The sequence below is a fragment of the Rhodnius prolixus genome, unplaced genomic scaffold, assembly GCF_049639745.1.
Source record: "Rhodnius prolixus isolate KJV_2025 unplaced genomic scaffold, Rpr scaffold_5, whole genome shotgun sequence".
NCBI classification, from domain to species: Eukaryota; Metazoa; Arthropoda; class Insecta; order Hemiptera; family Reduviidae; genus Rhodnius; species Rhodnius prolixus.
This window is the reverse complement of record NW_027411624.1, coordinates 39,719,671-39,742,034: the sequence shown is the minus strand read 5'-3', so window position 1 is coordinate 39,742,034 and position 22,364 is coordinate 39,719,671. Positions and strand designations below refer to the sequence as shown.

General features: G+C 30.8%; 3 protein-coding genes across 11 annotated transcripts in view; 1 reads left to right on the top strand and 2 right to left on the bottom strand.

The window, feature by feature from the left end:
* Position 1: 1 nt before the first annotated feature.
* On the top strand, positions 2-5,081 carry OstDelta (oligosaccharide transferase delta subunit). The gene is made up of 13 exons (XM_074135651.1): positions 2-161; positions 416-609; positions 732-860; positions 957-1,114; positions 1,752-1,891; positions 1,971-2,146; positions 2,231-2,430; positions 2,503-2,730; positions 3,439-3,643; positions 3,741-3,929; positions 4,012-4,107; positions 4,234-4,309; positions 4,826-5,081. The coding sequence occupies exons 1-13, from the start codon at positions 125-127 to the stop codon at positions 4,963-4,965; spliced, it is 1,968 nt and encodes a 655-aa protein (XP_073991752.1). The 5' UTR covers positions 2-124; the 3' UTR covers positions 4,966-5,081.
* A 250-nt stretch (positions 5,082-5,331) lies between these two features.
* Positions 5,332-12,543, bottom strand: LOC141458090 (aminomethyltransferase, mitochondrial). 4 transcript variants are annotated; one of them, XM_074135655.1, is made up of 7 exons: positions 12,519-12,543; positions 12,338-12,447; positions 8,157-8,426; positions 6,983-7,140; positions 6,448-6,773; positions 6,016-6,098; positions 5,332-5,914 (listed from the first exon to the last, which is right to left on the bottom strand). In XM_074135655.1, the coding sequence occupies exons 2-7, from the start codon at positions 12,363-12,365 to the stop codon at positions 5,571-5,573; spliced, it is 1,209 nt and encodes a 402-aa protein (XP_073991756.1). In that variant the 5' UTR covers positions 12,366-12,447; positions 12,519-12,543; the 3' UTR covers positions 5,332-5,570. The 4 variants fall into 4 exon arrangements, with proteins under 4 accessions (XP_073991756.1, XP_073991755.1, XP_073991757.1 ...); XM_074135654.1 differs by lacking the exon at positions 12,519-12,543 and having other exon boundaries at positions 12,338-12,512; XM_074135656.1 differs by lacking the exons at positions 12,338-12,447; positions 12,519-12,543 and adding an exon at positions 9,762-9,876.
* A 2,975-nt stretch (positions 12,544-15,518) lies between these two features.
* The window catches only part of ClC-a (chloride channel protein 2), a 63,662-nt gene continuing 56,816 nt past the window's right edge, over positions 15,519-22,364 (bottom strand). For all 6 annotated transcript variants that reach the window (XM_074135647.1, XM_074135650.1, XM_074135645.1 and 3 more), the window contains exons 7-20: positions 22,097-22,181; positions 21,889-21,990; positions 21,321-21,423; positions 21,094-21,225; positions 20,458-20,620; positions 20,101-20,216; positions 18,808-18,922; positions 18,212-18,349; positions 17,695-17,815; positions 17,487-17,622; positions 17,055-17,197; positions 16,451-16,619; positions 16,138-16,365; positions 15,519-15,784 (exon numbers count right to left, since the gene is read on the bottom strand). In XM_074135647.1, coding sequence (XP_073991748.1) covers positions 15,665-15,784; positions 16,138-16,365; positions 16,451-16,619; positions 17,055-17,197; positions 17,487-17,622; positions 17,695-17,815; positions 18,212-18,349; positions 18,808-18,922; positions 20,101-20,216; positions 20,458-20,620; positions 21,094-21,225; positions 21,321-21,423; positions 21,889-21,990; positions 22,097-22,181 — 1,871 coding nt within the window. In that variant the 3' untranslated portion in view covers positions 15,519-15,664. The remainder of the gene's footprint in view (positions 15,785-16,137; positions 16,366-16,450; positions 16,620-17,054; positions 17,198-17,486; positions 17,623-17,694; positions 17,816-18,211; positions 18,350-18,807; positions 18,923-20,100; positions 20,217-20,457; positions 20,621-21,093; positions 21,226-21,320; positions 21,424-21,888; positions 21,991-22,096; positions 22,182-22,364) is intronic.

Here is a 22,364-nt window from a genome sequence, read left to right as displayed (position 1 = left end):
TATATTTTATATAACATAACAGTACTAGTGAAAAACACCTCGTTGGCCAAAACCTTCCGGGAACAACTATCAGTACTTAGGAGTATTAGGGTTTACGTGGATATGTTATTAATGAAATAAGACCATGTTACATTTTATAGGTTCCTTATCTAGAATTGGAGGTAAAAAGTTATATATTCTCATTAATTTTTCACCTTTTCCCGCTTATGTAGATTAAATTCTCCGAAATTAAATTTTAATAGTTTAGGTTACCGGCAAAGATTTGTTTTTTATTTATGTATATAAACTGATTTTTTATCAAGCATAATTTAATTGATGGCACTTGTTTTAAACTAAACCAAAATTTGTCCTTAATTTGGGCAGAAATATTTCTTGACTGTTTCAGAATACAAAACATATTTTCATTGTGTTTCAGCGGTTGTGAGTATTCTGCTGGTGGTTGTTTTATATTTTTCACCATGCAATGCAGCTTCAAATTATTTAACAGATACTGATAGGCAAAGGTTACAACAAGTATTCAAAAGTGTGTGGCCCCCTAAGGACCTTCCAAGTGTTCACTATGCGGTGCTTGGTTCCCAACTTTTAGGAGAAGCTGTCCCTAATGAACAAGTGAGAATATTAAATTTATTTTGTTTATTTATTTTCAGGCGTATGTGCAATAAAGCGATTGGATAAATTGCTTATTTCCGTACTTTTGTTTAATAATTTTGTGATTAAATTCTTTGTTTTAGGACGTGTGTAAGTTTCTGCTCCAATCAGCACAGACGAATCCAACTGCTGAAACTTATTTCTATGTTACATTAGCCTGGAATTCAATTGGCAACTGCCAGCCATCGTTACCTAACAGCAAAATCATAAAAGTAATTTAATGGCGCTCTTAAATAGCTAACACTAAACATTTATTAATTGGGAATGAATTTCTAATCCTTAGAATATTTGTGTGATTTACTTTTTAGACCTTCACAGAAATAATTCTAAAAGAGGTTCCAAGTATTTCTGATTTATATTATGCTGTCTTGGGATTGAAAACGTTGAATCAATCACTTACGGCCCATCTTCCTAAGGTTAAGAAAGCTGTACAGGCAGCTTTGAAGAAAGATGACAGCATTTCAAAGTAAGTTTTATTCTGAGGATTTTTAAATGGCAAAGAATTCTTTAATGAATGTATCATGCTTCATTTTCATTTAGTTTATTTCGTTAGTATACTTTTTTGTTTAAGTCATAAAGGTAAAGATTTTTCTTCTTAACAAGAGCCGTATTGAAGGCCTATGGTACTAATTCTTGGACCTCTCCTTCTGACGCTCAATTTCGATACGTTTCATTCTTAACCTTAGGAATAATTTCAATATTGTAAACCAGCGTTCCTACTGATGGAAAATAATAATCCAATTCCTGATACAATCTACCTTATTAGCTTGTGAAATTAATTCTAGATGATTCCTTTTTTTACTTATTCTTATCATGAATCGTATTTAGACTTTCGAAAGTGTTTTTAATGATGGTAGCAGTTCTTAAGTTCCCCTTAGTGCTCACAGGATGGGATGTGCAAATATGAGTTGAGCACGCAGTTTACGCATTGCCAGGAGTCAAACAGGTTTCGATGCTAGAATCTAGACCTCTTCAAAGTATCTTTAAAAATGAAGTTCTTGTTATTGGGACTATACTTAACAAAAATTTGATACTTAGAACTGAAGAGGGTAAGAAATGGAAAGAAATTAGGATGTTGCAAATTGTAGTTTCTTTTGTTTTAGTATTGGCTATTCACTACATATAGCATCCCAGTTTGATGCGAACGGAGTTTTTGCTTATGATAGAATAGAAGATGCTGTTGTTCAGGCAGATGAAATCGATGGAAAATACCTTCAATTTGAAGGTGGCCTTAGCATTACAGGTAGTAAATGGGTAAAAGTACAATTTTACAATGTATTTCTTATTTGTTTGTTTTTATTCATTCTTCTGTTATTTTTTAGCATTGTTGGTGAGCGGTGCTTTGAAGTTATGTGAAGCTGTGAAAGAATCCCAACTTCCGTTAACTTCAGATCAAACTGTCAAATTTTCTAATTATTTCTTATCAAGAAGATCTGTGCAATCTGTAAAAGGAGCATACAGTCTGCTCAATGTTATAGGACTTCTTTCATCAAACAAAGTAATTTGTATTTCAAACTCATCAGGCTTAACTATAACTAAAAGAATCAACTATGTTGATAATATTAACAATATTGGTTTGTAGTTTCAGAATCCTATTGTTGTCGGACTTGAAGGAACTGGAGCTGTGTCTCTTGATAACTCAAAGATTTCTGTAAGAGTATGTGATTTACTAGGTCAACCATTACCATTTCCTTTAACTGTGACTTTAGAATCGGCAACAAGAGTTTCAGACGGCGTCGTAATACTAAGTAAAAAGAAGTTTCAACCAGTCGCTAGTGATAAGTACGTAAATGTTAGATGAACTTTAAATTAATGTTATTATTTAATAAAATAGTATTTTATTCTTGTTCTTAGAATGCTCTATACGGTGTTCTTATTGGAAGGAAAGACCAGCGAAACTCCTGGTCCTTATAGATTATCAGTTAGCGCAGTACCTACTTCTACCCAAGTACCCAGTACAAGATTTGTAGGAAATGTAAATGTACCACTTGATGTGCGCATTATGGCTACAGTGGTTTTGGCTGAACCACTGTTAGTGGGAGTTGCTGATTCTGATCAATTAACACAACCAAAATTCCATAAGTTAGTACCCTTTGTTTGCAATATTTATGTATAGCAATTATATTTATTTATTTAAGGCGCGTCAACATGAGGTTACGCTACCGGTGCATTGCCGGTCCCCAGACAGTATTCTTTCGTTACAGACAACTGACCATCACTTGACATATGTTTATAGCAATTATTATATGATATATTTAGTGTTAACTATTCTTTTCCCACTTGCCCAACTTGCCACTTTCGTTTGAACGCATGAAACAAAAGTATTTCTATATATATTTAAAAGCGTGTTTGAAAATGTATTTCTTATTTCTGAATGAGTTCAGGAATACGAAGTCAGTTTCTGTATGTTTCCTATGTCCTTGTAACAAAATGTGTTCCTCACTTAGTAAGAAGGTTGAAATGTATTATACGAGTACATAGAGTATAATCGTACATTATACTTCTGTATTTATTTTATGTATTTATGTTTATGGAAATAAATATTCATTCATTAAGTAAATGAATAATACTGATGAGTTAGAATTTCCTGGTGGGTTAGCTAAACCCAAATAATTGCACTCATAAACTGTCTCTGCCAGCATAAACAACTATCTGGTAGGTATTGAGGAGTGTTAAGAGTGTCAGTTATTATGAATTCCTGGAGTTGTTCAGATACTCGCAAGGATTCAGCATATTTTTGTGCTCTTGCAAAAGAATTCCTTAGCTTTTTTTTTTTTTTTCTTCTTTTAGAGTTTCCATGCCAAATAAACTTAAAGAAACATTAGAGGTTGATTCACTTCAGAAATTAGCCGTCAGGTTCAGTTTAAAGGAAAAGACGACTGGAAAACCTATCAAAGTACATCAAGCATTTGTCAGACTTTTACATCATAATACCAATCAAGAAGTGATCTTTGTTACTGATGTAGACGTTAATCATAATTACAAATTGGATCTTGTAAGTAGATAGTTGAGAATTAATGATTTTTATTATTAACTGATATTAGAGCGCTATACTAGCTTGTAACTATTGAATATTTACTTATTTATTTAAGGACATCGGTGCAAAATCACATGAACTTGGACATCTATCAGGCCTTTATAAAGTTGAACTTATTGTCGGAGATAATTATGTAGCTAATTCATTTCGTTGGTTAATTGCTGATGTCAAATTGAACTTTGGCGTAGAACATCCAGCAAAATCTCAAACCCAATCAATTTTTAAAACAAAACCGGAAATTAAGGTTTATTTTTTGTCATATTATAATTATGTACAAGGATATTAACTAAAACGATTTCACTGAGCAAATTTTTTTTTGTTCATAGCATTTGTTTAGAGAGCCCGAAAGAAGACCTCCCATACTTGTATCCAATTTGTTTACGGGTCTCGTACTGTTACCATTGATAATTCTATTAATATTGGTACGTATTTTAATTCCATTTGCTGAATTGTTATATTTATGTCATTAAATTATTATCAACTTTTTGTTGAACATAATTTTTATTAAGTTTAAATTAACCTGTTTTTTGTTTGTTACTTTTTATTAGTGGTTTCAACTTGGAATTAACTTATCCAATTTTTCTTTCTCTTTGAGTACAATTGGATTTCATCTAGGACTAGGAGGTAAGTATTTTTTTAAAAGGCAGTAATGTGGAGCTAAAGTATCGTTTAAATCAGTTGTGTCAAATAGAAGTGAGTTGGTTTTATTAATGATAAGAGCACTTGTAGCCTTACATAAAAGTTTTTTTTTTTTTTTTTGACGGAGCAAATGCCATTGTCTGGTCTAAAATTTTCAATAAGCAAGGCTTACAACTTAGTTAACATAAGGCGTAAGAGTGGCATCTTTTATGAGGCTGAAAAAGTATGCATTACTTTACTTAAAGGGTTTGTGTGAGTTGCTTTATACAATTTAAAGAACTACCTTTAGAAGATTCTGACGGAAGCTGTTTAAATGTTGGCTCTCTTCTGAAAGTTATCGTAATTTGTATGTTCATTTAAACTTACCATTACAGTGTACTTTCCATTCTCACTATTAATTTTGGCACCTTGATTTAAATGATAGAAACCAAAGTTATTGAAATATTTAGATTATAGAGCAATTATTATAACATGTTCAATAATACAAATTTTTCTTTCCAGCTATTTTCACATTGTTCGGCTTATTCTGGTTACAACTGAACATGTTTGAAACGCTCAAATACCTGCTAGGTTTGGGAGTTGTTACATTCCTTTGTGGTAACAAGCTATTGGCTAAAGTAGCAGCCCAACAAAAACGATGACGAGTCATCTAGTTGTTCATTTTACTATATCATTTCTTTTTTTTTTTTTTTTGTTTAATTTTACAAAGCGCACTTTCAGACTGAATTTGATAATATATGTTCTTTGTTTTCTATAATTCTGAGTATTTATTTTACTAGACTATACCTTTCACTATTCTGAAACCGTGATTGTCTATTCTGCATCCTGCATTATCCGTTATTTTAGGCTTAGGTTCTAGTTTAATCGAAAAATTTGTTTTTTTTTTTTTTTTCTGGATCCAAATATTTCGAATGAATCTTTCAGAAATAGTAAAGAAGTCATTTCTATTCCTGAATTTTTCAAAACACCTTTAATTAACATAAAGTTTTAAATCAGTGAGATTACTATTGAAAATATTTTTCGTACATTTATTTACAAAACGTAACCATCACATTATTAAAGTGACAATTATCTTGGTAGTTAATATTCAGCAAGAAAATAAAATTTAATAAAAACTCAACTTTATAAAATGTAAAAAATTAAAAATAAAGAAACCGTTTTTAAAATATCATCAAGAAAGTATTAAACTTCCTAATAACAACAAACAAAAGCTCAATACAACAAACACTGCAAAATGCTGTATAAATTAACTTTTCACTGTATAGTAACCGGGTTTAATGAAAGGCATTTTAGCCACCTTAACAGGCACTTCTAAACCTCTAACGGTTGCTGTGAGTGAAGTATTGGGTTTAGATAAATCAACATTAACGTACGCCATTGCAATATTTGTGTTAAGACTTGGCGATGGACAGCCAGAAGTAATCCTACCAATTAAATTTCCATCACAGTCATGTACAAGACAGCCTTGCCTGGCTGGAGGTGATCTACCAGTAGCAATCAGTCCAACTCTTTTCGTCTTCGGCCCTTCTTTTTGCTCTGCCATTATAGCCTGTGCACCAGGGAAATCCATTAATTCTTTTCTTCGTTTTCCTGTAAAATTTGTAACAGTAAACAAACATTTCAACATCATTATTAGGAGGCATTGCATGTGAATTAAATTCTTGGAATCATTAAATATACAAATGACTAACCAATTGTCCACATAAGCACAGCCGAGACTGGCGTTGTAGTTTTGTCAATGTCATTACCGTAAAGACATAAACCTGCCTCCAGCCTGGAAGATTATGAAGGAATAATAATTAATATTGGAATATCCCTTTTCGATAATATAATTAAATTTTACCAAAAATATTATTGCATTTTTGTTATATTGATTGATTTTATTCGTCACAGCACAAAATTGAAAATTAATTATTCTGAAAAGTCATTTTTATTACAGAAATTTAAAGTAAGACCAACCAAGAATTGTAAGAGAAACTCGTATTAGTATTTATCGACAATTAATATTAATAATAAGATTAATAATTCTTTAAAGAAATTTGTTAGAAGCAATGACAAAAAACAAATCTATTCTTGTTCAAATGAAGACCGATATTTTAGAATTTCATAAATCATTTACCAACCTTAGAGTATCTCTTGCGCCTAATCCGGCTAGTTTTACATCTGGTTGACTAGTTAGCAGACTAGCGAATTCTACAACATTTTCTGATGAAAGTGAGATCTCGAATCCGTCTTCTCCTGTGTATCCACACCTGGTTATTCTTGTAGGAATACCTTTTATTTTCGCTAAGGTAGTTGTCATGAATGACATATTTGCGAGATTCAATTCATTACCAAGAAGATCTTGAAGTGTTTTTGCACTGCTTGGACCTTGAAGTGCAACTAGTGATTTCTCTTCTGGTTCATAAAATTTTATATTAATTTCATAACCTTTTTCCTGCAATTCTTCCTGGAACAAAAAAATTATTTGGTACTTATTTGTTTGTTTGAAATAATATATATAAGTTAGAACTTCGATAAGTGTTCACGCCAGATTTTTTTATTTTTTTTTTTTGTAAATAAATAATGTTTGTAAATTTTACATTTAAAAAAAATAGACAAAAAAAAAGTACTACAAACATAAGTAGACACAAGAATTTCATAACAGATTCTAATTACTTGACGTTTGAGCATTAGATTCGAGTCGTGTTCTCTTCTAGAAGCGTTAGATACAATATAAAGATGATCTTCACATTTGGTAACAATTAAATCATCTAAAATTCCACCAGATGTTTTATCAGTGAAGAGGCTAAGTGATGAAGTATTGTCTTTCATTCCTGGAAAAAAAAAAAAAATCAAGAATATAGAACCAAAGAAAAAAGTCTGAATTACTGATTTAATTGAATAAAATTTAATTAATTATTAAGATTTAACACAGTAACAAACCTGTTAATATCTCTAAAAAATGTATAGAACCGCATTCTATAATACATAAATAAAACCACTTTACTTGAAATTTACAAAATGATACCCAACCATGAACACTGGCATAGTTTTACAGCAAAATAATACATCTGTTTATAAATTTCAGCATTATTTTTTTAAATCTAGTGATTGAAAACTGGACGTCCAGTTATAATCAGCTCGTTTTTTATTCTAGAGACGAAGTTAGAAACGTTTTCAAAAAAAAAAGTTTGTATATGAATATGGGTCAAGAAATTTCTTAGGAAACCAAGTATTGTTGGAGAATAGAATAAAAAAAAAAGGAAATCAAGAAAAACAAAGTTTTTTAAAAAAATCTAAGAAATGAAAGAACAATGCAACGAAATGATGCAACGACTTTAAGCTTTATTTTATTGCAAACATATAGTAGAGACAGAAAAAACCGGAGTGAACCAGTTCGCATTGAATTTTTGGGCACTTTTCAAATTTAAGTAAAATGCCATCCAATCCGGCAGCATTGTCCTTCTACCTTCAGTAAAAATAATTGCACTGAATGCCGTTTTGATGTTGAACGAATGAATACAATTTGCATTGAATGTAGCTAGACTGATAAGAGTCTAATGCTTTTAATGTGCAAGGTGTTGCAAGTTGGAGCTTTTAAAAAATTGAAATCGTATTAAACTGTTCAATCAAAATTTCAACTTTTAAGATAGTGGAGGAATTTTCAAATAGTAAACGCAACAATGCATACTAATTTCGTCCAAACTTAATAAAAATGTTTAGGATTTAAAGTTTAGGTAAACTGAAAATAAGGTATACTACCGTTTATCGAGTAAAACTTGAAATAATTTTAAAGTCATTATTCATTAAAACTACTGAAATAGATTCAATAAAACATAAACAAACATACCAACAATATCTGCAGTACATAGACTTTCAAAAAATTGAACCCTATCCTTCCCTGTGACCTCTGTTTGCAGCATGTGGGAAACATCGAACAATGAACATTTTTTACGTGTGTGCAGATGTGATTCTGAAATGTTCTCGGCTCCATATTGTACAGGAAGTAAAAATCCACCAAAGTTAACCATTTTTCCTTTATTTTGTATATGAAATTCAAAAAGAGACGTTTTTTTAGGTGGTTCAGTTGAATAATTCTTTAGCAAAGTAATGCTACATCCTACAAGAGAAAAAGAAAAAAAATTAAATGTATATAAAATAGCTTTCTAGTTTTTTTCTTCCTTCTCCTACAACAAGCAATAAATACTGTAAATACTGTAATCGGAATTACATGTATGTGAACGGTGAAATTTCCTTTTCATCTTGAAGTTGTTTTCGGTACCACAAACTATTTTTACAAGTCGATCGGCTTTAGAAACTTCCCCAAGTCTTATGTTCTTGATATTACGCAACCAAATAAATAAATTTGTATGTTGCCATAAAAAAATTTGTTCACACATGTAGAGCTTTTAACTATGTATGTAAATAGCTGTCAGAATCAAAGCAATTTAGTATTGAAATAGTAAGGTGCGTTAAAGATACTTACAATATTATAAATAAATAAAAAGTAACGCTTTTTTTGGCAGTCAGGTTTTAGGTCTAAAAACCGAACAGATACCTAGACGGATAATAAACTTACTTTACTGAAACTTACAATATTATTCTTTCTTTTTTCATGTTAATGAACTTCGTGATAAATAGTCTTTTCATGGTACGAGTATATGTAATTTAGCTTTAATTAATTTCATTACAGTCATTTTGAATAATAAAACTAAGTACCTACAATAAAAAATCAGATTTGACTACAAGTATTAGTAGTAACTAATACTTGTAATAATCAGAATTTATTTAAACTTTATGCAGGTTCCATCTATTTTTCGTAAGTTCTGTGATGGTTTAGTTAATTGGTAAAGAAAAGATTTCTTTGATTTATTAATAATAAACACAACTAGTACTTCAAATTTTATTAGAAACATTTTTGCCGAAGTATGTTGTCATTTCGGCGAGATTCTACGTTTAAGATTGATTCATAACGTAGAACATTGATTTTGAAGAACATGTTTAGGCCGTCACGTTCCTTTTGAAGTAGGAAGTAAGGGAAGAGAGTTGTTGTGTGTGTTTCGAAGAAATTGATTTTAGAATTCTGCCGGCAGTTCGCTGAGGAGATTATGTCTAATTCACTATCTGTATTAGATTATATCTAAAAGTTTTCTAGTATATATGTTCAAAGAACCGCTTCCCTCTGCTTCAGAAGTGCTGAATTTAAAGATGGAAGTTGCCTTAGCGAAGCTAACTTTGCACCAGCCTCGCAACCCTCTTTCTCAAAATTTTGGAACCAGTCCTGGTGCAGTCTTTGAGTTTGTTTTTCCGTTTTGAGTCATTGATGTCGAAATAGATTTTTTAAAACCTTTTTTCTTTAAAATGGTGATGGAAAAATCGCCTAGTTCAATACGCCAAAAAATCACTCATACTTTAATTATTAATTAAATAATATTACATAAATAATATATTTTACATTTCGCTGCAGATATGTTTTGTTCTCTGTAAATATTTTGTGTCTTTTCTTCTGTTGACTGACTGCACCTTATCTTGTGTTGACTGTAGTTATGTTTGGTAGTTCAGAATTTTTGTGGATTTCTGTCGAAACAATCGCCATGTTTCCTAATAAAGAAGTTTTTCAACAAAGTTAAACTCCTTTAATTAAATTTTTGACAATTTAATTTTGTAATTGTAGGAAAGTTATTTGCAATCACGCTTGAAGCTGTAAGCAAATGTAGCTTCTATTTACAATTATTCCCAGCTAATATTGAATTTAAATGTTACATTAACATATTTATTACTAATATATACTCTGGTTGTGTTCATATTTTTAAAAGAGTTTAAAAATCTTAATTTGTTTCAAAACTTGTGCCGATCCTCCTTAAGTGAACCCCATCACAGAAAATTGTTAATAAAGGCAAGTGAGATTTGCCGAAATAGTAGACTGAGAGATCTGTATCAGGCTTTTTTTAAAATTGCAATCTTATTAAAAAGGGTTAAAGGTTGCCCCCCAAGGATGCCTACTATACTACGTCAGTATGATCAGTATTTATTTCCTGCAAAGAAAAATCCTGGATCGTGTTATTGCAACTTATTCGACAGAAAACTAGTTTTTTCGGTTTGTTAAAGACTCTTACATGAATTCTTGTACCTGTAATTTCTATAATTATAACAGTCAGAGATCTGATTAATTATTTTCGAAGATATTTTACTTTGAATTTTTTTTCTACTCTTCTTACATATTTTTTCATTGGCGTCTGTTGCCATTGCCGACCACTGGACAGAGTTCTCTAGACTCTAATTGTACTTACTTCACTACCCGTCTTCGAACTGAGAGAAAAAAGAGCTTCTAGGAATAGAAAATCGAAGGGATTTACTCGTATTACACTTATCTCACGAACATTTTTATACAGATATGAAAAAAAAAAATTAAAAATATTTAATCAATAATCTACACTTTAAATAAAATTAAGTGAATATTTATTTGTCTACGCTGTCATTTTTCATTTTGTTAGCCTTTTTTTAATCAAGTTTATAATTGTAACAAAATTATTATTATTATTTTGAGACTAGAAAAAAAAAATTGTTAAATTAAGAATTCATTATTCAGTGAAAATTAAAAAAATCAGTTCATATAGTCCTTTTCAATCATTAAATAACATTCAACAGACGTAAGCATCGCAGGGGGTCACTCTTTAACCTTTCATATTATGTAATTTGGTAAATTAAGAAAAAAAAACAAAAAATAGCTGATATCAATCTTTTTCTCATACGACTTCTTTACTTGCTAAATACAAACTCGTTCACTAATTTTATCCAGATTTTCCACAAAATTTTGTTTTAAGTAAATGTTTATATTTGTTTTTATTAATGAAAAAGGTTAATAGACTCTAAAGTAAGATGGGAGCCTTTTAAGGAAAGGCTCTACTCCTCATTGAATCTATAAAATCAATTTTAGTACAAAAACCTTTAATAAAAAAAATTAGGTCACACATGCACATTTGTACTAATACGAAATATGTATACTAGTAAAGAAGCGAAATCTTTTACTGTACAAAATCAAGAGGGAGTAAATTTAACGTAATTAAAAGGGGCTAGATAAGTTTTTTGGATGGAAGCAAGTATGAAACTGGTTCCCTAAGTTCTCCTATGCTTAGAACTTGTTCTTGACCACTTTAAAATCTGTATTTCCATGAAATATTAAGTTCAAAAATTTGAAAAATTAAAGCAACTCTTTTTCTTACTTAGGATTAAAGATAAAAAGAAAAAAAAGTTTATCATTATTTAAAAAGCCCAATAATAATGTACTTTTTTTTAATGCATTAAGTTTTGTTCTAACTACGAACTAGTATTTTATGAAAGTTACCGGCAATTCAGAAAATTCGAAAGAACGGTAAAAAGTTGCTATAGAAAGTCTTTTGTGAGAATCTCCTCTGTTGCTTTAAATTTTAATTAACATTAGTGCCCTTCATCAAGAACATGTTTTGATCTAGAGTTGTATATTTAGTAGAGCTAGAGTGCCAATAATTAATTATAATAATTATTATATTAATAGTGACAATGAAGTTTCCTAAATAAACTTCGCATTTAGATCACCAATTTGTACACTGAAACTTAGCTCCAGCGATTTGACCTAATCAAATTTATTTATTTCTTCATAAAAACATAATTTTCATCAAAAATAATTTAGCCGCTACTACGTTAAATATTCGAATGGGTGGATCCACGTTGTAAAACAATACCGTTTAATTTTGAAATCACTATAGCTCGTTTTACACTTTAATTCTGCCTATTTTCGAATTTTAATCTACTTTGTGAGATTGGTACATGAACTTAAAGAGAATTTGCTGTTAAATTAATAAAAAAGCATCTCGTCAAACTAAAGTTTTTCTTTAAAAAAAAATATCACATTAAACATGATGTCTCGAATCAACAATCTTGTCTACCCTCTTGACAGACTAAGATATCTTATCTTTATACTAAAGCAGATTAATGTAATTGTATGTTTTTTTTATTTATAGTTCTATTAAACAAATATTACTTTTTACTTACTGTAAACTTTGTTTAATCTCTTCAACATTTTTAATTAAAAAATTCACTTAATCCACACTGTCTCACTCAAATCAAATGACCTGTGTTATCATTTTTTTTTATCTGAAACACTGTTATATCATAAGAAAAATAAGATAAAACTTTTAATAGATAGAAACCAAAAAAAAAGACCGTTGTTTACTCGCAATGTGGTATAATGGAGGCATAATAGTGTAAATAATAATCAGGAAATTTGAGATGTTTACTGTCCAGTAAAACAGGTTTTAAGGTTACAAGTATGAGCATACAATTGGTAAAAATAGAATTTAAAACAAAAATAAAAAATCTATTTGGTTTTATTAATTTATTAAAATGTTTCAACATATATACAAATGTTTATTTTTATTATTCATTTTAATTTACTAAAATCGATTGATTTTTATTTTTTTTTTTAAAGAACTGTTCTGATATTTGGAATAATGATTTACATACATACATAAATCTACTATGTACAAAGAAAATACATTTTTATATGTAACTTTTTTTTGCTGGTTCAAAAAATATTCTCTATTTGAAATAATGAACTAAATTCAAGAAGTAGATATTTCTTTTTTTTTTTTAAATATATTAAAATCTTTTTTAAGTAAGTACAGAGAGGAATGTATCAGGTAATTTTTAAATAATTTATATTTTGGTTGATGTCAAACAAATTGTGCGTAATATTCCCTCTGTACTAAAAATATTTGACTGTTTAAGCATTTGAAGGGTGAAATAACTTCTTTTTAGAGGAAAAATCAATCCGGATGCAGTACTAGAAGTGATTGAGAATGCAATATGAAGATAAGAAGCGAAATTAGAGTTCATTAGCGGACTACAAGAAGCATATCTTTAGAAATGAAAAAAAAAAAATCTTGTTTAATAAGAGTGATGAGAGAGTAACTCTTTTTTTGGAGTTTTAAGAAGGCGTTTAAAGACACGTAAAGGTTTAAAGCAGAGGAGCACTAAATACTAATAGTAGTCAAGCTTAATAAATAAGATAGTAAGTTGGGCATAAGATCAGAAAGAAAGATAGGTGGTTTGGGTGGAGTTGGGCAGAATCTACTTCACATAGTCCCACTACGTATACTTGGGTATTAAGACTATTCTTACCTGGCCTGTCTGTTTAGAGATCTGAAGAGAAGTTTTAGGCTAAAGCATCAAGGCATTACTTTCCTTCTCCAAAGAGGCCAAACTCTCAGTCAGAAAAGTCATTCACACCTACACAAAATTGTCTGTGGTGTATACTCTTCTTCCAAAAAAATATGCATAAGTTGTGCAGTCCCTGGCCCAAGGTATGCAATAGATTCTTCAGATTATGCTTTTGCCAGAAGTGGCAGCGCCCAAATTTCTTGGAGTAATTGTATAGTAATGGAAATGGGTAGCTTTTCCATAATTTTTGCCAATTCATTTTGACATTTACCTCACTCAATTAGCTACACTATATGACAACTTAATAAATTGAAAATGGATTCAGATCTGATGAGTAGTAGGAAACTGTGAACTAAGAAGCACGTACTAAGGCAGTGATAGGAGAAAGAAGAGAAGAAAACGACCTCCTACTTGAATGAAGTTTCAATCGAAAGTTAGTTAAGTGAGATCTTCTACATTTAGAATCAACAAGCACGAAACGACTTGAGGATGGGCTCTAGAATAAGTGGAAATTTTGTCGGCAGGATCGGAAATTTCGCACAATAATCCTCTTTTGGCCGCGTTGCCTGGAGGGCAGAGACCTTCTCACGTCATCTCTACATCCGGTTCTAGAGAACGAACATCAGAGAACATCCCAGTATCTTCTTTCTACAATTGCAGCTAACATATTCGTTTGCAATTAGTACCGTGCACCTAAAACGTGTACCATGATAAAATAAATACATAATGTACAAAGTAGAAGTAGACCTGGTTGTTTGGATTAGATAACTAAGAAACCAAAAGAATAGGATAAGGAATAAGAGAGAGATGACGCGTAGAAGAAAATTTTTTGTAGAAGGAAATAACGAATTTACGGACAAGTAAAGGAAAAGAAGGAAGTAAAATGGACCAGCAAATTAAAAGAAAAATCGACACTTAGACTAGAGAAAGTAGTAAACTCACAAAATCCATAACTTTAAAGACCAATAATAATAAATGAACAAACAACAGAAAAAATTTCAAACATTCTTAGAAATTCGATTAACATGCACAATTAATTTACGAGTTTTTTAAATTCCTATAAGAATGGGACGTTGCACTAGGAAATGGTCAACTCTAACTACCGACTCTCCACTCTTTCTGGAGCTTCACTGAGGAGTCTGGGCGTAACAAGAGTTTTTCTCAGGGGATATACCCTCTTTAGAAATAGAGGTTTTTCTTCGGCACCAATGAGTGATTATCTATGAATGTTAGCTCCTCGCTTGTTCTAGAAACTTGTCCGCTTATCTTTAGAGAACCTAGCAAGTGAAGTAGGGTAACTGACTTTATACGGTACCAGAGAAAGGGCATACTATACATCAGTACAGATGCCCGTTCAAAAAAAAAGAAAAGTAAAATCATTTGCTTCCCAATTAACAAGTAATTTTTTACTTATTACCATTATTACTTAAGTTAGCCATTAATCAGACGTTTGAACTACACTTAAGTACTGCTTTAGGCAGAGTCAATGCATTTATTTAAATAAATAAATAAATGAATAAAAACAATAATAAAATAATGCCATTACAGAATTTTGAAGGAAAAGTAATTTTAGACTGTATTCCAGAAAGATATCCTATATTAAAAGAAGTTACCCCACCATATTGTACAAAATGTACTCTAAATTGTTTGCAATTTATAAAGTCATGGTAATTACCTTTTTATTTTTTATAATATATTTCTTTGATTCATCTTTCTATGTACATACGCTCGAACAAAAAAACAAAACAAACAGAACTCTCTAAATTATCACAATAACTACTCATCCTTAAACCAAAGGAGTATTTTCTCCCTTTTTATTTTGGTTACATGTCAGTCTCTGTTACAAAAACAAAAAGAAAATGAAAATGTACGGTCAAAAAATAAATTAATCAAAAATAATAATAACCATACATTCCAAACAAAGGAAAAACCATCTTTCAATGTTTCAAAAAAATAATCAATATTAACTATAATAACTCAAAGATTATAACTTAATTTTCTCAAAAAAAGGAACAACTTATTAAAATTCCTTGTAAAAAAACAGTTTTTGAAAATAAATAAATAAATAAAAGTTGTTGAAATAAAAATAAAAGGAAATGAAATTGTGTGAAAAAAGAAAAAGTAGTCAACTGTTATTGATTGTCGATGATAGCTCCATAGTCAAAGTGGATTATTGGTTTTAACTTCATTATTATTGATCAACGGTGCTGTAAGTCCTTGTTGGATAGGCTGTTGGCCCGGTAAATTACCCGCATTAGAATCTTCTATTGCTTTTCTCAACTATACAAATAAACATTTTTATGTTTTTTACATTAACAAATAAATAAAAATCTTTACATAATTTATAATGTAATAAGATTTTCTCACTCTCAACCCGATACGTTTCAATTAGTTTTAAAAAGATTGAGAGTTCGGGTTGCATCCTTATGTTATAAAAAATTTTAAAAAAACTGTGGCAATTCCCGCATACGGATGCAATAAACATGTATAATCAGCTCGCAAGGCAAGAGTGAACTTTCTCTTAACTATAATTTTTCGAAAATAAAACCAAATCATGAATGTATATTGTGGGAAAAATAAAACTTAAGTTCAGATTCTACGTTGGTGTTAATAAAAAGAAAAAGCATACGCACCTCTTTGAGAGCAACAACTCCCACTAATTTTCCAATATTTGTAACATAAGCATGATTTATTCCAACTAAAGAGAAAATGGAATGAGCTTTCAATAGAGATGTTCGTCCCACAAGTTGGAAAGGTGATGGATCAATATGTGAATCTGAGAAACTAACACCTCTTGATAGTTCCTCGTCTTCCCATTGTTTTTGATCTTCAGGCGACATATCAATAACACGTTCTCGGGGCTAAAACGAGTATTATTAGCTAAAATTTATTAGCAAGCGGGGGCAAAAGAAATACTAATTTAACAAGATTAACTTATATACTTACTAATTGCACTTTCTTGTTTGGGCCAGGACTTGGAGGTAAGGAAGGACAAGGTGTAACATTTGGTGTAAGGCTCGCTCTTTCAGATTTATCATCATTAATTCCTCCACTTGGTTCTACATCTTGCAGTGTTGTTGACTTGTGAAATATAGCTTCGAAAGCAAGTCGAATCCTACCGAAAGAAGAAACAATTACAACGAATACTTTGGTAAAAATATCATACATGAAATAAATATGTGGAAATAATGATATACTGATTATTACTATTATCAAATAAGGCGGATAATCTAATAGGGACTTATCGACAATGTCCAAAGTGTGTCTTTTAAAACATTTTCCAACAAAGAATACTGCTAGTTGTCAGAAACACTGGCTAACTTTAACAGTTAACCGTGAGTTAAGTCCTAATTCAGGCGAAGAGGTGTTCAAATTGACAGAGCAAGAGGCCTAGAGATGATCTACTGTTTGGCAGAAATATTTTATATGGAAATCAAATCCTTAATCCTTCAACTCTTGAAATGAATGAAAAGAACTTTGATAAAATTAAAGAAAACGACTTGGTAAAACATTAAAACCATAAATTTAACTTTGTCAAGATAATGCTAACCTGCTCTCAGCTCCGGTGACGGTAGTGTATGGTGTGATTGAAGGAGTTAGTAGTAAAGGACTGGCATGTCGCAAATTGAATGAATTCGTCTTCTTTAATATAGATTTCTTTGGCTGGGTACCAAATACTGGATTATATTGGGGCTACAACAAAATTAGAAATTTGTTAGGAAGAAATAATAGCAATAACAACTACCAATTAGGGGTGAATGGAGGTAACTAACGCTCGTTAACTTTACTATGAATTTCTTCTATTAATCATCAAATAAAATCTAAGGCTTCGACCGGGAATCTAACCCAGTACCACAATACATCTTAGCTTTGCGAGCCTCGTCCGTAAGCGCTCAGTTATCTGGTGTCGTTAAAGATTAAATGTCCATTTCTACACTATAATTTATAAACTAGAGATGAATTCTATTTCAAAATTATTCACCCTATCAGAGAGCATATTAAGATTGCTGGCTGACTGTTGTTTCAATTTTAATATATCTGGAGCTGGAACTACTTCAAATCTGGAAGGTCGCCTAAGTTTCTCTTCTTTACGTCTTTTTTCACATTCTTCTCTTGCCCTAATAAATTTAAAATTATTATTTATTTTCTGTAAAAAAAACTAAAAATAAATAAATAAAAGCTAGAAATACCTTTCTTGGGCTTCCTTCTGCCATTGAGCCACAACTTGCAACCTTCTTTCCCTTCCGATATGTTTTTCTATAATTTTTATTAGTTCTAGTCTTTGAATTGAACCTAATAAAATCATATTCGCTGAAAAAAATAAAAAATAAGTTCAACTAGAGATACATTTGAAGCTTAAAAATAAATAAAAAAACTGACTGAAGGACTTTTTCTCACGACAGCATAAGTATTTTAACTTATACATATTCGCGAACTCCGAATTATAAAACATATTTAATTATTTCTAGTATTATCTGGATTATATAACTGCACATTACTTCCCAAATGTCATTTTAGGTGGCGAAGAAATTTTCTTCTAACACAAAGTTTAAAGAATATTTTTGCGATCATTCGAAAAAAATCTTGAAAAAATGAAAAATTCCGGTCACGGTGTTAGATCACTAAGCAAGCTGCCCTTGATGGGACGAAATCAATATATAAGTTGATGGCAATTACTTTAAAAAAATATATCTTCAAATGATTTACCTGGATTGTCAACTAGTGGAAAACTCCTTAAATTCCTATTTTCCTTCAGTACTGCTTTCAATTCATGATAACTCATATTATTCCAAATAAATTTAGTATCTCGCACCATGAAATCTTCTACATAAACACTATAAATTCCTAAAAAAGAAACAATAATGTTTCTTTAAAGTTTCTGAAAATAAGTAATATATATAATATGAACTTGTAATAATATCTGATGCAATCGCTCACAGGACTTCCTCTAACCACAACGTATGCAATTAAATTTTCTTAAAATTTACAAGGAAAACATTTCTAAGGACCACAAAATTTATGCAACGAAGTGGAAGTTCAGCTCAACAAAATTTTATCAAATTATTTTCTATTAAAATTAACAATTCGCCCAAGACATTTTAAACGCAAATATAATCAATCCCCTCTCCTTAAGATGGATTTTCCTGCTTCAAACTCCCAAAAATCTATTCAGAAACACCAACGGATCAATTCGTAAAAAAAATACTTAAAAATCGTTCTGGTGAGAACTCCAGATAAAAAAAATCTGCACGATCCCAATTTCTGCCCTTACGAAAATAAAAAATAGAAAATTATGTCAGTACCTGAACTAGAGGGAAGAAGATCCGGTAGGTAGGGTAGTTTCTTTATTAAGATTATGCTGTCATACAACGATGGTTGTAATAATGAGGCAATAGCATTTGCAATTAACACAGCTATCTGTAATAATTAAATCCTTCATTAATAAACAGAATTAATAATTGGATATTAAGCAAAGAAAAACTGAGTGTCATTCTTGTGGTGGTCAAGAGATTGAAATACTTCAGAAGATGCTATCTTCTCGTATTTGTTCAGGCAGGAACCATGAAGGCAAACCAAGTGCAACTTACGTAAAAGATCTCAACGATTTAGCGAAATGACAATAAATGTCGACGAATAGCCGAGAAGAAGACGAAATGTTTGCTGTGATAGTCACTAGTTTAAGACAGCTAGAGTATAAATAATTGGTAGGACAAGTCATTGAGAAATTAATACAGAAAATAGATATTACTTTGCTCTCCGAAAGCTATTGAAATTCTGGAGCCTACTAAATTGAGAAAAAGGTCGTTTTAAAAGTATAATATTATCATTAAACCCGTGGTAAACTGCGGTAGAGAAACCTGGGTACTTGGGAAAGAAAAAGAGAAATTACTAAATGTATTGGAATAAAAGTAAGCTTTTATGGAATCTTTGTGCGAAAAGACGTGATGTATAGATTTAACGTGATGCAATAGTTGTAAGAATCAACGCAGAACTCAGGGAATCGTTTTTAACGAGCCGGATTTAGTATCTTTAATAATAAAGCTCCGCTAAGGTAGTTGGGTATGGGGAGAGTAAGTCTGAAGAAAACTACTCAATAAACATTCTTGAATGGACAGACCTGGAGAGTACAGGATGGAGGGTTAGTTTGGTAGAATAAATTGAGAATGACATCATTGCTACTTTGGAGGAGACTCGCACGAATAGGAATGAGTGATAAAAGGACTGTCGAGGAGGCCCTGGTCCTTGTAGAGTACCAAGACGTTAGTAGATAGCTATAACAAATCGCGTTAGTAAAAAGAAAGGAATTTATTTTTAGGGCACTTTGGGTTGTTAGGAGATTCAAGGTTCTTAAGGAAGAGCTTAGAAAGGAGATTTGTTATTGTTCCGATTTATTTGAATGCAGAGAATCTTGATTCAAATAAAAATTTCTCTTTAAAATCCAGCGTTATTTTTTTTCGGGATATCTTATTGGACACATGATGAATTTTGGAATGGTAGTGTATGTTCTAATTCCACAGAAGCACAATTAATATGATGAACATATTTCATGAGATTTCTTGTTCTTTCATTACAATTAAGTTTTTTTTATTACTTACCATTATAGGTATAATATGGGTAATCTGTCCTGTCATTTCAAAAACAATGACAGATACGGAAATAGTATGTGTGACAGCGCCAGAAAAAGCAGCCGCTCCAACTGCAGCATATCCACCTTTGGCAAAATATTGTTATTTTTTCAGTAATCTAAAAGCATCACATAACTGAAGCAACTAACAAAATCCATCTTTAAAATTTGCATATTTGTACCATTCCAAAATTGCAGTTACATGAATTTTCAAGAGAATTTATTTATGGCAAGCAGTTTATATTAAAAAAAACTTTTGAATTATGCAAGTTTTATTTTATTTAAACTGGTAATTAATTAATTAATAAAAGAAAATGAAATACTGTACCTGGAATGATTGGGGTGATGAATTCCTTATGGTATATACCTTTAGGAAATGCTATGTGCATTAGTTCTCCTGCTACCCTACCTAGCGCAGCGCCAATCTTAAATACTGGTATAAAACTACCGCTTGGTACTGGTATTGTTGATGCAATAATAGAGAAAACAAACTGTAAAAATTAAGTAAGCAAAATTAAGCACATCTTCAAGGTTGGTGAGAAAATAATTGTGGATTTTATTTTGTTTGGCAGAAGGCCTTTAAGACATGTCATCCTCACATAATAAGGCCACTCAAAAATAATCATAGAATTCTGGTAAGATTCCATTAGTTGTGCTCGAGATAATGAACAATAGGTCGGTGAATCCGCAACATTATTTGCTGTGGAGTATAGCAGCAAAAACAACTGCAGAGGCTCTCGTTTAACTTGTAAATTTTCTTCAAATTATTTGTATAATATTTTACTAATATATATTTAACCAATTTTTAAATCCCAACATTACACTGAAATAATCCTTAGAGAGAAGCCTTTCCATCACAAACCCACCACGAAAACTGCCCTTAACACGAATTTTCATATGAAAATTGATAAAATTTCACGGAAATTAAGATCAACAGTACAGGGCTTTAGAATAATACACTCACAGTGAAAATAATGAAACCAGTAAGGCTAACAAAAGCATCTGTATGATCAGTTGTCCAATGCCTCAGTACTTCTGATTCTTCTACCGTGAATTCTCCTTTTGTCCAAGTGAAATTACTGAAAAGGCCGGCTACCTAACAAGTAAATTTTCCAATAATTTTATTAGTTTAAATGACAGATTTCAATAAATATATAATATTTTTATATCATTTTTCTATTATTTTCTCACCTGATCATGGGTGTTAAGATCACCGGCCATATATCTTCCTAGACCAAGTGGAAATGACACTGAAGAAGAGATAAGAACAACAATTCCTGGATATAAGAAACGGCTGTAAAAAAAATATATATAGTTACTTATTACTAACATTTCACTATTTATTAAAGTTATTTATTATTAAGAGAAAATAAAATTGGATCAATGTTTCTCTATAGCAGTACGAATAGATTTTATCTGTATGTAGAAATTTGTTTTGAAAGGTATTTTCAGTTTTCTCGAAAACCATTCCTGGTGATATCTAAAAATCTGATGCATAATAACTAATTTTATTGAAGGCTGATGTAATTTTTATTGAATAGTTTTTGTAAACATTTACTTTAAATTTGGAATTTGAAAAACGACTTGTCCATATGTAGTTTATTCTTGCCTGCTCAAAGAGGCGGCTCATGAAAATTGATTTAAGAAATCTAATCTCAGCGTAGTATTTATTGCAGCAGAAATTATCCAGTTATGGTAAGATAATATATAATTTAATTATTAAAAAATAAAATTGTTAAAAAGTTGAATACTCACGTACTTCTTCTGTAGAAACGCGTTCATCTTTTTATTTCTTCTCATGAACAGAACATACTGTCTGTGCGACCACACATATAGGGCTCCTCCGAGTCCACAAACTAATCTGAAATATTGACAAAAGTTAGTTAAACAAATAAGAAATATTTGTTTATTACTATACTTTTATCTCATATAAAAATAAATTATTTTTGAGATCGTCCTTTACATACCCCATCAGTGAAAAGACTAGAAGCTCCTGAGGATCAAATGGAAACTCCATTGTAAAATTAGTTTGAAAATAAGCTTTCACTGTGTCTGCAATAGAACGAATTATTATATATAGGATATTTCTCTGAATTGATTCATATAAATTAAAGTGTTCATAAAATGTGTTTTAATATTAACGGGGGCAACTTTTTTATGCTAAGTGGAAGGAAACTCAAGAGATTATTGAATTTTGATCTCCCTCTGTGCGGGCAGATAAACTCTCCATTTATA

Bases quoted from the DNA above. Each gene is read 5' to 3' on its own strand.
- OstDelta (XM_074135651.1), top strand. From the start codon at position 125: ATGTTACATTTTATAGGTTCCTTATCTAGAATTGGAG. The intron at 861-956 runs GTAATTTAATGG...TTTACTTTTTAG, and splicing joins CTAACAGCAAAATCATAAAA to ACCTTCACAGAAATAATTCT. The intron at 1,892-1,970 runs GTAGTAAATGGG...GTTATTTTTTAG, and splicing joins AGGTGGCCTTAGCATTACAG to CATTGTTGGTGAGCGGTGCT.
- LOC141458090 (XM_074135655.1), bottom strand. From the start codon at position 12,365: ATGTTGAAGAGATTAAACAAAGTTTACA. The intron at 8,427-12,337 runs GTAAGTAAAAAG...TTTCTCTTGTAG, and splicing joins GAGATTAAACAAAGTTTACA to GATGTAGCATTACTTTGCTA. The intron at 5,915-6,015 runs GTTAGTCATTTG...CAAATTTTACAG, and splicing joins TGTGCTTATGTGGACAATTG to GAAAACGAAGAAAAGAATTA.